The sequence below is a fragment of the Oncorhynchus keta genome, unplaced genomic scaffold (genome assembly GCF_023373465.1).
Source record: "Oncorhynchus keta strain PuntledgeMale-10-30-2019 unplaced genomic scaffold, Oket_V2 Un_contig_22751_pilon_pilon, whole genome shotgun sequence".
NCBI lineage: Eukaryota > Metazoa > Chordata > Actinopteri > Salmoniformes > Salmonidae > Oncorhynchus > Oncorhynchus keta.
Genome location: NW_026283036.1, coordinates 54081 through 72062, shown reverse-complemented (window position 1 = coordinate 72062; position 17982 = coordinate 54081). Strand labels below are relative to the sequence as shown.

The 17982-nt window shown below is 43.1% G+C and overlaps 2 protein-coding genes across 2 annotated transcripts; one reads left to right on the top strand and one right to left on the bottom strand.

Annotated features, from left to right (window-relative positions):
- Positions 1 to 464: 464 nt before the first annotated feature.
- Positions 465 to 12106, bottom strand: LOC118358535 (zinc finger protein 366-like). Its single transcript, XM_035736475.2, is given in 8 exon segments — positions 465 to 1086; positions 1089 to 1813; positions 3736 to 3910; positions 5214 to 5405; positions 6111 to 6261; positions 6557 to 6724; positions 8181 to 9209; positions 11977 to 12106. Coding segments are annotated over 7 exon segments (2538 nt in total). The 5' UTR covers positions 9206 to 9209; positions 11977 to 12106; the 3' UTR covers positions 465 to 984.
- Positions 12107 to 14617: 2511 nt separating this feature from the next.
- Positions 14618 to 15841, top strand: LOC118357950 (isotocin-neurophysin IT 2-like). The gene is made up of 3 exons (XM_035735256.1): positions 14618 to 14810; positions 15090 to 15294; positions 15395 to 15841. The coding sequence occupies exons 1-3, from the start codon at positions 14691 to 14693 to the stop codon at positions 15532 to 15534; spliced, it is 465 nt and encodes a 154-aa protein (XP_035591149.1). The 5' UTR covers positions 14618 to 14690; the 3' UTR covers positions 15535 to 15841.
- Positions 15842 to 17982: the final 2141 nt, after the last annotated feature.

Here is a 17982-nt window from a genome sequence, read left to right as displayed (position 1 = left end):
TTACTTTGTACTTTTATTTCTCATTCTTATCCATATTTTTTTAACTGCTTTGTTGGTTTGTTGGTTAGGGGCTCGTAAGCATTTCACCTGTTGTATTCGGCACATTTGACGAATACAATTTGATTTGATTTGAATGGAATTATCAGCAGGACATTTTGCCATATACACAAGACTTTGACAGGGTCATATTGAAAGATGCTGTGGAGTTGATAAGACAGGAAGGGACTACAGATAGGCTCCTACTCAACTCTATATGGTGCAGATACCCTATGTGGCCCAGGGATGCTGTACTACTATGGCTGACCCTTTAAAACAACACATTTAACTGCATCTATCTGGTGTATATGACTATATACTATAGCCGTCATACCCTGTGGTGTGCCTTCTCACTATCCTCTACACGTGAAAATATTAAACACAACCTTGTGTTTTAAAATCTCAGTTCATTTTTTTATAAATACAGATTACAGACACTCATTTATTTCAAAGTCAGTCACTCAAGCGTTTACAAGAAATCACAAAATCATGGCTTCCCTCATTAGATGAAATAACTTTTGTTGACTCATTACATCACACAACAAAATAACACCATTTACAGACTAATTAAAACTTTCAGTAGAAAATCATTTAAAACTACCATTACAAAAGATAAATGATTGTTATTACAATGAAATCCCATGCTCATTAATTACAGATTGGCTTTATAAAAGTACTAGTTAAAAAGTAACAATTTAGGACAAAATATTTTCACATTTTCTTAACCATTTTCATTTTATGTACATCACAATTTCATGCAAATGAAACATTTTCTTAAAGACACATATTTTCACATGCACAAGTATTGTCAGTCCTATCAGTCTGAAATACAACACGCTTCACAGCTTGTTCAAGGTACTACTTAAATATCTCCCCACCCCTTTTGGAATGGTTCTTGACCCTCTTCTCTTCAGCACAGTAGCCTATTCCCTACTCCTATTCCTCCTGCTAAGAATGTCTATGCTTCTTCTTCTGTTCTTCCTTTACCCTGCTTCCAGCTCTCACCAAATCCCATTCTTTCTCCTCATCAGGCCCTATGGTTTCTGATAATAAACACCTGGGTCTGAGTGGTAGTCTCTTTCACATGGTTCAGGTGTGTCCATCATCTCTTCACCTGCGTCAGAATGGTAAACCTGGTCACCTATCTCTAGCTGGTCAGGGTCAGGCTTATTCAACTGGTCATCTAACTCTGAATCTGAGTGGTACACATGTTTACCTGTATTACCTGACCCAGGGTAACGCACATTGGCACCTATGTGGTGTCCACCTGCCTCTTGTTCATACAGCTGGCCCCCCAGCTCGGAGTCGGAGTCATACACCTGTCTACCTGTCACACGCTGGTACACCTTTTCCTCTGCATCACCTGGCTTTGACACAGGCTGATAAACCTCTTCACCTGCCCTAGGCGGGTACACCTGTCCACGTGTTTCCATGTCCTGTCCATACACCTGTCTATCTGTCTCAGACCTGTACCCCTGTCCAACTGTCTCAATGTCCTGTCCATACACCTGTCTATCTGTCTCAGACCTGTACCCCTGTCCCCCAGTGTGGTGTTGGTAGACCTCAGGACTGTACTGGCTGCTCCTGCACAGGCTGTCTTCCTCATCCTCCTCCTGGCAGGAGCTCCCCGGGACGCTCTCCCCGTCCGACTGGGAGAGGCGCAGGCTGGGCCGCTGTGGCCGGGGCTTCTGGGAGAGGTCAAAAGGCTCTTCTTGTCTGGAGCGGGCCCGAAGACTCAGAGGGGCTGACAAGCAGAACCGCCCCCGCCGCCTGAACACTGGAGGAGAGACACATGATACAATCTGAATTTGCTGAACACTGGAGAACAGAGACACATATCACAACAGAGATACGTATTTAGTATTTTATTAGGATCCCCAATTAGCTGCTGTCAAGGCAGAGGCTACTCTTCCTGGGGTCCAAACAGGAAACAAAACACAACAAATAAAATACATATTATACATGACACACCTAATACAATTTAAAATACAATACATTACACAATATATAACTCAATATATAATACAATACATAATACAAAATATAATTCAATATATAATAACATACATAATACAATATTGTATAATACAATATATAATACAACACATAATACAACATATAACACAATACACAATCCAATATATAATGCAACATAAAATACAATATATAACACAACAAAGACGAATAGTGTGCAATCAATCTCTCCTCAACTTTGAGCCAGGAGAGATAGACATGCATGTCAAGACATTCGCCCTCAGTGTACATCCAAGTACTGCTCTGTTCTGGACCGACTGCAATTGACCTATGTCCTTCTATCCTTCTACTAGGTAGTAGTCCAGGTGCGACAAAACGAGGGCCTGTAGGACCTGTCTGGTTGATTGAGATGTCACTTATTTACATAAGTATTCAGACCCTTTGCTATGAGACTTGAAATTCAGCTCAGGTGCAACCTGTTTCCATTAATCATCCTTGAGATGTCTCTACAACTTGATTGAAGTCCACCTGTGTTAAATTCAATTGATTGGACATGATTTAGAAAGGCCCACACCTGTCTATATAAGGTCCCACAGTTGGCAGTTGGCAGAGCAAAAACCAAGCCATGAGGTCGAAGGAATTGTCCGTAGAACTTCGAGACAGGATCATGTCGAGGCACAGATATGAGGAAGGGTAGGAAAAAATGTCTGCAGCATTGAAGGTCCCCAAGAACACACTGGCCTCCATCATTCTTGAATGGAATACGTTTGAAACCACCAAGACTATTCCTAGAGCTGGCCATCTGGGCCAAACTGAGCAATTGGGGGAGAAGGGCCTTGGTCAGGGAGGTGACCAAGAACCCGATGGTCACTCTGACAGAGCAACAGAGTTCCTCTGTGGAGATGGGAGAACCTTCCAGAAGGACAACCATCTCTGCAGCACTCCACCAATCAGGCGTTTATGGTAGAGTGTACAGACGGAAGCCACTCCTCAGTAAAAGGCTCATGTGTGGGGATATTTTTCAGTGGTAGGGACTGGAAGACTAGTCAGGATCGAGGCAAAGATGAATGAAGTAAAGTACAGAGAGTTCCTCAATGAAACATGCTCCAGAGTGCTCAGGGCCTTAGACTGGGGAACCTTCCAAAAGGACAACAACCCTAAAAACACAACCAAGATAATGCCTGAGTGGCTTCGGAACAAGTCTCTGAATGTCCTTGAGTGGCCCAGCCAGAGTCCGGACTTGAACCCGATTGAAAATCTCTGGAGAGACCTGGAAATAGCTGTGCAGCAACACTCCCCATGCAACCTGACAGAGCTTGAGAGGATCTGCAGAGAAGAATGGGAGAAACTCCCCAAATACAGGTGTGCCAAGCTTGCAGAGTCATACCCAAGGAGACTCAATGCTGTAATTGCTGCCAAAGGTCCTTCAAGAAAGTACTTATGTTAATTATATATTGCTGTTTTATTTATTTATATAAATTAGCAAACATTTAATAATATATATGTTTTTGCTTTGTCATTATGGGGTATTGTAAAACAATTCAATACATTTTAGAATAAGGTTGTAACCTAACAAAATGTAGAAAAGTACTTTCCGAAGGAACTGTTTATCCCGATTTGACTGGGTGATTTTGATTTAGCTTCAGGGTAGGAAGGTTATAGAAAGTCTCACTGCAGAAAGGGAGGAACCATATGATGCATTTATCCATAGCCTGGAGTACTTACCTCTTGCATTCAGGCCCATGTCCATGACCCCGTGTTTGACCTTCATATGGCGGGTGAGGTTCCCCTTCAGAGTGAACTTGCTGGGGCAGTAGCGGCACTTGAAGGGCCTGCTGTCAGAGTGCAGGTGCATATGGCCCATCAGGTTATGCATTCTGTTGAACTCCTTCCCACACAGCTGAAAACAAGGAAGAACAAAAATAAAATAGTCAGATATGTGCTCACGGACGAACCAATAAGGCACATGAATTGAAGAACAAACAGAATGTGGAACAGATTTATTTTCAGCATTAAAAGACTTCATCAGGCTCCTAGGAAAGCAGGGCATGTGCTTGGAAGCAACAGACAATCAGCTGATAAACCCAAACCAGCATTTTGGCAAAGAATTATTGTAATTTTTCGTCAAACAAATGCATTGAATACCAACGATTGAAATAGTTTGTGTACACATTCCTTGATTACAATTTGGGAATTCCATTATTCCTCAAACCACATCATAGCACTTCCTGGTATAGTAAACACCATTCAAGGGCAGAAAAACAACGGCAAGTCTAGAACTGTGTCCACTTATCAAACTTTCTTCTCTATCAAACAACTGATATGTTAGATGACAAATCCTCATTCAGAGCTGTAATAGGAGCTGGACGCAATCGTGAACGTATGTGTGCAGACAGACAGACAGACAGACAGACAGACAGACAGACAGACAGACAGACAGACAGACAGACAGACAGACAGACAGAGAGAAAGGGCTAGAAGAGGAGGGATGGGAAGGGCAACTCCTGCTCTGTCCTTCCTCTGTATTCTTTTTGATTAGGGTTTCCTTCAGGAGGAGAGAGGGACTGTAAACTGTCCAAGAGGACCGTGAGAAAACAGGAAGTGTTCCCTCCAGCAGCAGAGAAAGCGAGATGAAATCTATTTGCGGGGCCTGATCTCCGGGGAGGCTGGGGGCCATTGTTAGAGAGGCAGTTTGTGCAGCGATATCCTTCCTATGGAAGAGGAGGGATCTCACTGCCAAATCTTCTCTCTGTCTACATTCCCCTCATCGTCTCAACTCTTTAATTAGTAAACAAGGTCATACAGACACTCAGAAACATTGTTGAGCTGCTTCAGAGTGTCTATTGGATTCTCTAGACTTTATATCATAGTAATAAAACTATTGTTTATTTTATTTGTTATTTTTCCTCCCCAATTTTGTGATATCCAATTGGTAGTTACAGTCTTGTCCCATCGCTGCCACTCCTGTGCGGACTCGGGAGAGGCGATGTTCGAGAGCCATGTGTCCTCTGATACATGCCCCGCCAAGCCACACTGCTTCTTGACACACTGCTCCCTCAACCCGGAAGCCAGCCGCACCAATGTGTCGGAGGAAAGATACCCTGGCTTTAATTAAAAGGAGTTGTTGCAGTTGATTTTGAAATGTCATAAATGAAACTGTCACTAGCGCTCTCCTCAACATATTGTACCATAAGAACACTCACCTTGCATTTGTAGGGTTTAATGTCAGAGTGAACGATCATGTGGGCCTTGAGGGTCTGTTTCTGGACAAAGCTCTTGAAGCAGAGGTGACACTGGTAAGACCTGATGTTAGTATGGATCAAGACGTGGCGCTTCATGTTTGCCAAGAGGGTGAACTCCCGACCACAGATACGACACTTGTGCTCCTTCACCCCCTGAGAGAGAGAGAGAGAGAGAGAGAGAGAGAGAGAGAGAGAGAGAGAGAGAGAGAGAGAGAGAGAGAGAGAGAGAGAGAGAGAGATAATGTTTTCATTAATTGTTGTTTGTCTAAATAACCATCAGAGTGGGAAATTGTCTTACATGTTGACATGCAAGGCCGTCAGGGACAAGAATGACAAGGCAGACATGTTAGCATGACAAAAAGAGAGTGGATGCCTTGTATCGTCTGAAAAAGGCAGAATAATAGGATTCTCACAATATTACATGACTGAACTTGTAGCTACGGTTACTGTAGCATGCACTCACATCTCTTTCTAAAGTCTCATTTGTCTGTTTGCTGGGCTCAAGGTTTTTGAGGAGAGCTGCTCTTTGTCCTGGCTTCACCATGTAGTACTAAAAGACAGTTTGAAGCAGAAACAATGGTGTGAAATTTGTAGTATGAAAGTCATCATACTGTCATGTACGCATATCCCATAACACAACCATTTAATGTCAACAAATGTAAAGGCCCTTGATGCAGGCTACGTGTCATGGCACCAGCCAGCTGATGCTGTCAACAGATAAAGCCCTTTGACCCACAGACACTTCATCTCCACAACACAACACAACCTAGCCGTGTAAAGACACGTCCCTCTAAACACACATGTTGACATTAGTGGGCAGCAGTACGCGGACAGTATGAAAACCCCACCCAGTCTTACCTTATGTGTGAGTGTGTGCTGTTTGAGGTGATGGGACTGTATAAACTCCATGCCACACTCGCTGCAGATGTATGGCCGGATGTCTTTGTGCTTCATCATGTGGTTCTGCAGCTGGCTGGGGTACTGGAAGCTCTTCTGGCACTCACTACACCTGGACAGAAAACAGACACTTGCATACACCTGGACAGAAAACTATTGAAATATAATGAGAATTAGAATTGAGATAGAACTATAATTCTATACAGAAAACTCACACTCTCATGTGGCCTGGATTTAGCAAAAAAGTAACCGTTTCCTGATAACCTGCTTGTTGTTTTTTTTTACTGTCAAACCCACAAATCTTCCAGTGGTGGTAATGTAAAAAACTACAAGCAGAAATAGTGGTAACAGACACAAGCTAATGTGCAGCCCATCGGGTGTTTATGGGCATACGTAACGTAGGCTACCTGTAAAGGGTGGGACCTCTGTGGGCCGTCAGGTGTCTCTTGAGCTGGGCCAGAGTGGGGAAGTCCAAACCACACTCCACACACACGTTCTCCTGGCCTTTCTCATGCTTCAGCTCATGGGCCCGCAGCTCACTAGGGTAGGCAAAACCCCTCCCACACACCCCACAACTAGAGAAGAGAGGGTAGGATAGGAGAGGAGTAGAAACAATAAACAAAATGAACAATTTGACCAAATATTTAGGAAGGGGTCATGGAGTCTGTGAAAGAAGAAACCACATGGAAAAAGTAATAAGCAAGTTTGGTAAAAAAAAAGAAAATATTTATTGTGTTTGAGATTTCATGAAGCTTGTATCTAAACCAAAGTAAATAATTGTAAGATTGCTCTATACATCAGTTGTGGTCTCTACACGCGTAGAAAAAAGGGTTCCAAAATGGTTCTTCGGCTGTGCCCGTAGGAGAACCCTTTTTGGTTCGAGGTGGAACCTCGCTCAGTGGACAGTTTACTAGGTACACCCTATCGAGCACCGGGTTGGACCCCCCTTTGCCTCCAGAACAGCCTGAATTCTTCAGGGCATGGAAACATTACTCAATTAATATTAAAGGACCTAATGTGTGCTAGGAAAAAAATCCCCACACCATTACACCACCACCAGCCTGTACCATTGACACCAGGCAGGATGGGGCCATGGACTCATGCTGCTTAAGCCAAATCCTGAATCTTCCATCAGCATGATGCAACAGAAACCGGGATTCGAAAGTAAGGTTTTTCCACTTCTCAATTGTCCAGTGTTGGTGATTACGTGCCCACTGGAGCCGCTTCTTCTTGTTTTTAGCTGATAGGAGTGGTCGTCTGCTGCAATAGCCCATCCGTGACAAGAGCCGACTAATTGTGCGTTCCGAGATGCCGTTCTGCACCATTACTTGCCTGTTTGTGGGCCGCCTGTTAGCTTGCACGATTCTTGCCATTCTCCTTCGACCTCTCATCAACAAGCTGTTTTCGCCCACAGGTGTGCCGCTAACTGGATGTTTTATGTTTGTCACACCATTCTCGGTAAACCCTAGACACAGTTGTGCGTGAAAAGTCCCATAAGGGTGGACATTTTTTGAGATACTGGATCCATTACGCCTGGTACCGATGATCATACCTCAAATCCTCTTAGGTCTCTCTTTTGCCCCTTCTAACATTCAATTGAACAGTAACTGAATGCCTCGACGCCTGTCTGCCTGCTTTATATAGCAAGCCATGGCCACGTGACTCACTGTCTGTAGGAGTGAGCCATTTTCGTGAACTGGGTGATGGACCTAATAAACGGAGAAAAATGAGTCTATGTAGATACTTTTGTTAGAAAGAATACTATATTTCCCCTGATGGAGTGATGCTGAATGAAATAATTGAAGGAAAAAAAATGTCTGAACTTACCCCACTCTCCCATACTGATGACAATTTATGGACAGGTCTAAGTTTGTTCTATCCTTGGTCTGCGTTTGAGTCACAGACTAGGCATGTAATGTAAGGTCCTTGTTGAACTGATTTTCTTAATTCTCAGCTATACTAAATAAAGAGTAACTATAGTCTATTAACTCCAGTAACTCTAATCTAGACTAAGATGGTGCCATTACTGACCTGTACGGCTTCACGTCACTATGCTGCATCATATGTCTCTTCAGGTGGCTGGTCTGGGTGAAGGCCTTGTGGCACACCTGGCACTTGTGTGGCCGTGTGCCCTGGTGGGTGAGCAGGTGAGTGTGCAGGTGGCTCAGCTGCTTAAACCGATTCCCACACAGATGGCAGCTGTGAGGCTTGATCCCGCTGTGGCCCAGGATGTGTGTGACCAGGTTATACTTGGATGTGTATGACTTCTCACACGTACGGCACTTCCAACGCTTCTGGTTTCCTCCTACATCTACGTGGTAGCTGTCGTCGATGTGGACGTTGAGACCCAGCTTCTCAGCGCTGGTCATCCCACCTCGGGGCCCTCTGTCTGGGCTGCGCCGACTAGGTCGTGGTGCCTCTCCGGGGTAGAAGGCTCCAGGAGAGAGGTGCATGATGGGCCCAGGCATGAAGAAGGGGAAGGGGAGGAGGCTGGGGTGGAGAGGGGGGAAGAATAGGGGAGGAGGGTGGTGATGGAGGAGAGGAGAGGGAGGCCACAAAGGTGAGGGGCTGAGTGGTTCCTGTTTCACCTGCAATGGGAGGCCCATAGTCGTCTCATATCTGGACATAGCCCTGTGGTGCAGCTGGAGCCGGCTCAGGTCGATCATACCTTGAATGGGCATGGGAGAGGGAGGGAGACATGGGCGAGGAGGGAGGGAGAACGGAAGGTGGTTGAGATCAACAGTCTTGGTGTTGCCTCGACGCTCCACCTCCTCCATGTCTCCTGTAGGGGATTCGGAACCCTCCATTTTTTGTGGCCTTCTTTTGCGTTTTTGGGAACCTTCCCTCTGGGTGTAATGCATGCCCTCAGAGCCCCGTGGCCGATGGTGAGTCAGGGGGCTGTAGGCCTCTCTGGTCGGGAAGGGGGAGAGTTTGGTCGGGTTCAGGTAGAGTGGGGGTGGGCTCAGATAAAGACTGTGGTGAGAGACAGGTCTCAGGTCTTCCCTATGAGGACTCCTCCTGTCTGGTCTGAAACCTAGAATGTCCGTGTCCATCATTTACCTGCATGGTGAAATATACAGAAGATATCAGTTATGTATGTCAACCATTACAATATGATTACCATAGGCATGCTTCTCCAACACCTGAGGAAGAGAACCAGTCCTTCTGGCGTTACCTATCTACTGCACAGGTAGCCGTGACAACACTAATCGCTGTCCTCTGTTACATCGTTATAACCTGTCACTTCTCGCTTCTGTACTACCATCCCTTCTTCCTCTACCATCCATTCCTCTGAAACAGGAACTAACGTTGACTTCTCCTCTCTCTGCTTTGTTCATCTTTTTGCATGGATTGGTGGAAGGGCACTTCTCCTTTTGTCCTCCACTACAACGCTGTGTCAGATTTCTTACTTAGCTCTAGAGAAGCACAAGTTCCAAACAAATTGACCACTTTGTAGATCTGCATACTCTACTTAAGAAGAGCCAACCAACTACATCCACTATAGAGTGTGAATGATTGGATTAATGTTGGCATTTTTGTAGTTATGAGCTGAAGACAGTTAGTGGGAGGGACACAGGAGATTGGCTGTGACAGAGGGAATCAGACAAAGTGTTCAACTTCTGCAGCTCAGCTAAAGGAAGACGAGACAATACTGTTAGTAGCCCTTTCCTGCAGTCAATGACCAAAAGCGCTCTCTTTGGCCTCATGGGTGGAATGAATTGTATTATTAATAAAGATGATAAAAAATACTGTGTTTCAATGTCAAATAAAGTGTAATATTGGAATGCAAACTCAAAATTGAATAGATTTCAACACTACAGTGAATTCGGAATGTATTCAGACCTCTTGACTTTTTCCACATTTTGTTAGGTTACGGACTTATTTTAAAATGGATTAAGTCATTTTTCCCCTCATCAACCTACACACAATACCCCATATTGACAAAGCATTGAAGGTCCCCAAGAACACAGTGGCCTCCATCATTCTTAAATGGAAGAAGTTTTGTAAGCACCAAGACATTTCCTAGAGCTGGCCGCCTGGCCAACCTGAGCAATCGGGGGAGAATGGCCTTGGTCAGGGAGGTGACCAAGAACCTGATGGTCACTCTGAAAGAGCTACATAGTTCCTCTGTGGAGATGGGAGAACTTTCCAGAAGGCCAACCATCTCTGCAGCACTCCACCAATCAGGCCTTTATGGTAGAGTGGCCAGACGGAAGCCATTCCTCAGTAAAAGGCACATGACAGCCCACTTGGAGTTTGCCAAAAGGCACCTAAAGACTCTCAGACCATCAGAAACAAGATTCTCTGGTCTGATGAAATCAAGAATGAACTCTTTGGCCTAAATGTCAAGAGTCACATCTGGAGGAAACCTGGCACCATCCCTACGGTGAAGCATGGTGGTGGCAGCATCATGCTGTGGGGATATTTTTTAGTTGCAGGGATCTGGATCCAGGGAAAGATGAACTGATCAAAGTACAGATAGATCCTTGATGAAAACCTGCTCCAGAGTGCTCAGGACCTCAGACTGGGGTGAAGGTTCACCTTTCAACAGGACAACAACCCTAAGCACACAGCCAAGACAACTCAGGAGTGGTTTTGGGAAAAGTTTCTGAATGTTCTTGAGTGGCCGATCGAACATCTCTGGGAAGACCTAAAAATAGCTGTGCAGCAACATTCCCCACCCAACCTGACAAAGCTTGAGAGGATCTGCAGAGAAGAATGGTAGAAACCCAAACTTGTAGCGTCATACCCAAGAAGACTCGAGGCTGTAATCGCTGCCAAAGGTGCTTCAACAAAGTACTGAGTAAAGGGTTGAATACTTACATAAATGTGATATTTTTGTTTTTTATTTACAATACATTTGCAAAAATTTCTAAAAACCCGGTTTTGCTTTGTCATTTTGGGTTATTGTGTGTAAATTGATGAGGGGGAAAAAACGATTGAATCCATTTTAGTAAGTCAAGGTCTCAGAATACTTTCCGAATGCACTGTATATCTGACACTGTACAGGTGTCTTCTTTTGTTGTTGTTGCCCATAACCATGTAGCCCACTGCTGTAAAAGGTTAATTATTAATGATGCCAGTTATGTGAATACAGTGTGATATTTCTCTGAACTGCTTTCAATCTACAGACCAAAACCACTGAGAACTTCCAATGTTGATAGGGATTGGGATGGTGATGGTCATCATCAAGGATAAAGATTAGGGCACAATTCAATTATTGTTCAAAAAGACACTTAATAATGGGCTACTCTAAGCTTCAATGTGTTATTCCAGTCACAGTGTGAAAAAAATACCATGATGTAAAGTATGCGATTTAAACATATTACGATATTATGAAAACCAGTTAAATCAAATGTTTCCTCAAGTGCAAACAGATGACAAGTAACCAGTCACATGTACCTGACTGTCAGACACTCAAGCAATTCATTATCAACCCGATGTCAATGCATATTCAAACACTTTCTCTATTCATTTTTATGAATCACCTCAAATACTTTCAGTACATTACTCTGCTCCACACACAGTACTGTCAGATACACAAGTACTTACAATATCTCTATTTAGGCAATACACACAGTTTCTCAACATTTTTTAAATGCAAAAAGTTTCCCCAGAACCATGCTCTTACTATCTATTCTACACAGTACGGTGCAGTACTGAAAGACCACTCTGTCTCTTCCTCTCTCTCTCTCTGTCTGCCCTGCCAGTGTATTTCCCCAGTCAAAACAATAAAACACAACTAAGACAATAAAACAAAAGCCCCCCCATCACCCTCATGTCATGCCATGCCCTGTTAGTCCTCAGCTGGACCTGAGAGACTCACCTCTCTGTCCAGTGGTAGTGCAGTAGCTGTGTTAGGCTGTATTCCAGCTCCTGTAACAATCTCTCTGGCCTGCTGCTGTCCTGACAATGAGCCACCCATCCACGGACAGCATTTGATGTTACTTAAGAAAGAGAACAGGAACAATCGCTTTGTTCTCATTTTTCAGATGAGTACCTTCGGAGAGAAGGAAGGAAGGGAGGGAGAGGAAGTCAACAAGCCTTCCTGCTGAAAAATAAGGAAACACTAGATAGACATCTCAATTTCTCTACAAAATAAGGATTTACACAGCTTTGGGAGAGACTGGATGAGGCTTGTTTTAAACAATTGAATAGTAGTACAATGCTGATTGAATGTTGTGCATTGGTAAACAAGCATGGAAGTCCAGGAGAGGAGTTTTCAACTGCCAACACCAACAGTTCTGGGAATCACTTTCACAACCCTGTTTTTCCCATCCTGCAGATTACGCCTCACATGCTAGATTCACACTGCTTAAACATAAACATCTGTGACGTTAGTTAGTGCAATAATGGCTTCAGGACGTGTGGAAAAAATGCGATGCTGGAAAGAAAATTATGCATAGATTATTTAATTGACCAATTAGGAACCACCACAGAAAGGTAATGAATATGTTGTCATGTGATGCTGGTGTATGCTCTGTAAATGCTCATGGTTATGATATAACATTTAAGTGTCTTGATGACATGACAGTGTTCCAAGTAATTTAGACGCACGTCTAAATCAAAGTGAAGCTCTGTCTGATCTACACATATACTAGGGTATCAACGTAATGACTAGGAATATTAGAGTATTTCAAGGTATTCCTTTGTTCAACTAGTCTGCTTTAGCCTCTTGAGTGATGGGTAGATTTTATTCAGCATAAACAGAAGGATTGAGTTGGCTCATGTATGACAGTGTAACATGTAGTGAGTCAATACAGCCACATGTGGGAAGGATAACCCCACTGCACCATGGGAGAAGAGATGAGTTGGGCCATTTCAAATACTCTTTAAAAGTGATGAAGTGTGCATATACAACATATTTGAACTGGCCCATCATTACTCTCTCGGTCAGGCCAATACACAAGCATATAGACATGTTCCTGGCAGCAACACCCAGCCTTTACTTGTCTTTACTCACAGTGACTCTTCATAGTGGGTACTGGCTCTTAAAGGTTGAAAACGGTGATATCACATAAATCTTATGACACGTCTATGCCCCAATCATCCGACGTAAACTTGTCCCCCACAATCTGCGTATATATTCACCCTGCCTTTCTGCATCAGTACAGGATGACTAAACCGGAAGGCACTAATTGAGCTCATCTCATTGGAAGAGTGAAAGTCTCTAATAGGAAGCCGATTAGCGTTGTCTCTGTTAACGGACTCGGTTAATCAATTAACCTAAGACCTCGACAATGTGTACTAATTGCCAAGAGGAATTAGAAAGTTTATTAAGGTGACATATCAGGTATATTGTGTGTGTGTGTGTGTGTGTGTGTGTGTGTGTGTGTGTGTGTGTGTGTGTGTGTGTGTGTGTGTGTGTGTGTGTGTGTGTGTGTGTGTGTGTGTGTGTGTGTGTGTGTGTGTGTGTGTGTGTGTGTGTGTGTGTGTGTATGTGTGTCTGTGCTTGTGTGTGTGCTAGTGTGTGTGCTAGTGTGCCGATGTGTGTAGCCAATAAAAAGCTCATAAAGTGCATTCATAAGATAACCCATAGTGCAGGGTTCACCAACTGGGCTGAATTTGGCCCATGGGTGGTTTTATTTGGCCCCCCAAGTCTTCGAGCAATAATAATAATAATAATCACTTAAATTATAAAAATGGAGTGGAATTTTCATTATTGGACATACCGGGAAATCAGCTCCAAGTGATTATAATTTAAAAAATAGTTTTTTAGTATTCCCACGCATAATACAGAGACACGTGATCATATACAAATATAAACAATGTTTGAAATGATTACATTTTAGTCAAACATTTTATCTGTTTCGGCTTCTTGCGGTCAATTTTCAGTCTACAAATTATTTGTAATTGTGTTCCGGCCACCGACCCTCTGCTCAAGCAAAAATTCATCCGCAACTGAATCTAGTTGATGAAATGGTGTATAATCTCAGTAGGTACAAATATGTCTTCTTATCCCATTACTACATGGTGCTGTTTTCTCAAACCTTGAACTGGAACCATCTACAGGATGTAGCCAACTAGTCTGTCAGATAGTTAGCTAACACTGAAATACACTGTTCTACAGTAATTGCCTCACAATCACCATCTCATTTCGTCATCTCTCCAATAATAGGTCCAGGTTCAACACATCCCCCCCATCCCAATCTACACACCAAGCACTTCCCGTCTGTCTCATTCTTCTGACACCTTTCCTCTTTCACATGCATAGTCACGGACACAGGACCTCCACTAATGATTGTCTCTATGGCTGAGGCCGCGCCAGGCCACTCACTGTATGACTGTGCTACTGGCCAGGCATCTGCCAAGCCCAAGCCAGGGGCCAGCGCTATCAGGAGGGAGGGTGAGTAAGACAGGCTCGTTAATTAACCCTAAGTGGATGTCAGGGGTCCGTGTCACTCCCCGGGAGAGAGGGGAGAGGGTATATAAGAGGTCTGGGTGCTACTGAAGATACATAACTTCAACATTCACCCGGGAGTCACTCCGAAACAAAGAAACACATTCAACTTGTACTCTATTCCTCTTCTCTCAGTAGAGATGACTGGAGCCGCTGTGTTCCTGTGTTTATTCTTCCTCATGTCTTTCTGTTCAGCCTGCTATATCTCCAACTGTCCCATCGGGGGCAAGAGGTCCGTCATGGACTCTCCACAACGCAAGGTGAGTGGCAACTGTATCTGTCTAGAATCTAGATCTACACTACTTAAATCGTATGTGTACTGTAAACAGCAGGCATGATTTGTCTTATGCATCAAGAGGAGTAGGAACTGAAAGTGAAGCTCTGTAGAAGCACTGAATTCTGAAGAATATAAATTCTGAGATTTGACAATGAACCGTTACCTTCCCTGTGAAAAAAGGGAGTAAGAATGTTGATAAGAATCAATGTTTTTGAATGATTGTACAACTTAATACCCGATTGTCCCTTCTTTCCTCCTGCAGTGCATGTTGTGTGGGCCAGGGGAGCAGGGCCGCTGTTTCGGCCCCAGTATCTGCTGTGGGGAAGGGCTGGGCTGCTGGATGGGCTCCCCAGAGACGGCACGCTGCATGGAGGAGAACTACCTGCCCACCCCCTGTCAGGCAGGAGGGAGACCCTGTGGATCTGAAGAAGGACGCTGCGCTGCACCAGGCATCTGTTGTGACTCAGGTAAGGAAACTTCAATGTCATGTTTCTGGGATGATTTCTATGGTTATTCCACTGGTTCTAATATAGTTGTGGATAAAATGCTTTGCTTTCTGTATCTCAGAGGGGTGCAGTGCTGACCAATCCTGTCTGGCAGAGGAGGAAGGCGACAATCAAATCAGCCAATCAGAGGGCAGCGATGACGCCCTCCTCAGGCTCCTTCACATGGCTGGCCACACCCCTCCTCATCGAGTACACCAATGAGCTGCCAATGATGCCAGGTTTCCATGGGGGTCACTTGAGAGATTGGTTGTTAGGATTTGTAGTTCAAGGTAACCTAGTTGTAGTTCATTGATTAATTCATCTATTTCACCTACACACCCATTTACTGGCCTCCTTTAGTTTATAGGCAACCTCACTGGATTGGAACCTGTGCACTCCTCTGTAGATTGCCTTTGTATTCCATACTAATAATAATATATTTTATGTACTGTATGTATAGGAATAGCTATCATTAATCTTACAAGTGTTAAGAGTCCACACGTGTATTTTAATAAAGCGTGAGAGTGTGCATGGTTTAGGCATTTTTCTCTATCAGCTAAACAATTACCTGTTGTTTAACATCTACATCTGAAACATGAAATGAGTGGCTAAGTGCTCTTCATCATGTAGTTCTCAAATTTACTGTAACATTAGGCTCAGTATTTAGGCCAGCACAATGTTTGGTAAGTCACTACAATGGACCATGAAACATCTGTTATATGGACTTTACTCTCCTTCACTATCACAGCTGTCCTTATATAATAATAATAATAATAATACCACACAAACCGTTGAGCGGATATCCTGTAGGTCATTTAGAACCATAAACAGGAACTGATATAGGTTGTAACTGGGATAGTGACCATAGGTTTTAAATAAAAATCCAGATAAAACGTTTTTGCATTACTACTACCAAGGTTAATATAGTAAGCAAAAATAATCACCGAAAAACTATTTAGTAAACTGTATTAAAATAATTGACAAACCCATTTGAAAGACAATATTGAAACAATTATCTTTGCCTCCAAAACTAACTAAAATACATTTTTTGATTTCTTTTGGGGGGGCTTTTCAAGCTACTTAAATCTGGCGGGTAATTGCGGCCAGGAGATGGTGATGTTTCAAAAAAGGTCTAGTTTGTGCATCCTTATCACTAGCTATTACAAGCTAACGTAGAAAAACATGTCTAGGTATCGAACTTGATAATTCTTGTACTACTAAAGTAAAAGCATTGGATTGGTGAAACATGGCTGAGAGAGTTTCATTCCACCATATTTTATGCACTGGTCTCGACGCTATTCCTTTTAAATCCAAGTCACATTGAGATTTTCTTTATAAGTTAAACCTAACCTGAGCTCTTGAGAACCCAAGGCCATACAGCCATAAGGTTCTCATTTCAACAATTGACCATATCTGTTCTGACTCACTCAAATGCAATGTGGTTTTGGCCAAAATTTGGCCAAAATTCTACTTTCAGAATGATATACAGATACAATAGAGGCAGTGTAGCCTAATTGTTAGAGCATTGGACTTGTAACCAAAAGGTAGGAAGATCAAATCCCTGAGCTAACAAGGTAAAAATCAGTTGATTTGCCCCTGAACAAGGCAGTTAACCCACTGTTCCTAGGCCATCATTGAAAATAAGAATTTGTTCTTAACTGACTTGCCTAGTAAAATATTTAGTGGAAATCTGTGGTTTAACAGCTAACATTAAGTTAATTATTTTTGAATGATCTAGAAGAAAAATAAACGCACAGCTATTTAGGTGAGGTGCTGGCTAGCGGAGCAGAAAACTTGAAAATGAAAGAGAGCAGGGTGTAATCACAAACACTGTGGGATGACTCGTTTATATAGTGTCAAAAGACACAGGTGTGTGTAATCATGGCCAAGAGTGGCCTAATATCATTGGTTAATTCTCAAATATTGAAATGGCATACAAAGCACAGCATTCAAACAACAAATGGATAGCATACGATCATAGATTCATTTTCGACTACACAAGCTTACAAGCAATTACAGTGGCAAAGTCACAATAATCACAAGAACGGTTTCAGATCAAAGTCTACTTTGAGACCGAAGGGAACAAGGGTCTTTGAGTTAAAGATCCAGGCAGCCTCGCGTTTTAACAATAAATTATCAAGGTCACCCCATCTCCTAGGGAGGGTGACATGTTCCATGCTAATATAACGCAGAGACAAAATCGAGTGGCCTGCCTCCAAAAAGTGGGCCGCAACTGGGTAAGTCAAGTTTTTATACCTAATGGTGCTACGATGCTCTGAGATACGTACTTTTATTCACACTTTGTTTTACCCACATCATTTTTACCACAAGGACAAGTTATAAGATAAATAACTGGCTTAGTGGAGCACGTAATAACACCTTTGATTGGGATCGATTTCCCTGTTTGTGGGAGTTTGAAGGATCTACATTTATAAGTGCCAATGCAGTCCCATTGCATATTTTTAACCATAATCAACCTCTAAAAGTCTCAATCCCAAGATTTGACATATTGAACTTGGCCTTTATTACTATTTGCCAGTAGAAACACATGGAATAACACATTCATAAATGGCAAAATAGGCAGTCAAATAATACATCATAAGGTTGAGGTGTCTGTCCTGTATCTAGGACATATATAAAAGCTCCGGAAATTGTGTTTTTTTTGGACAC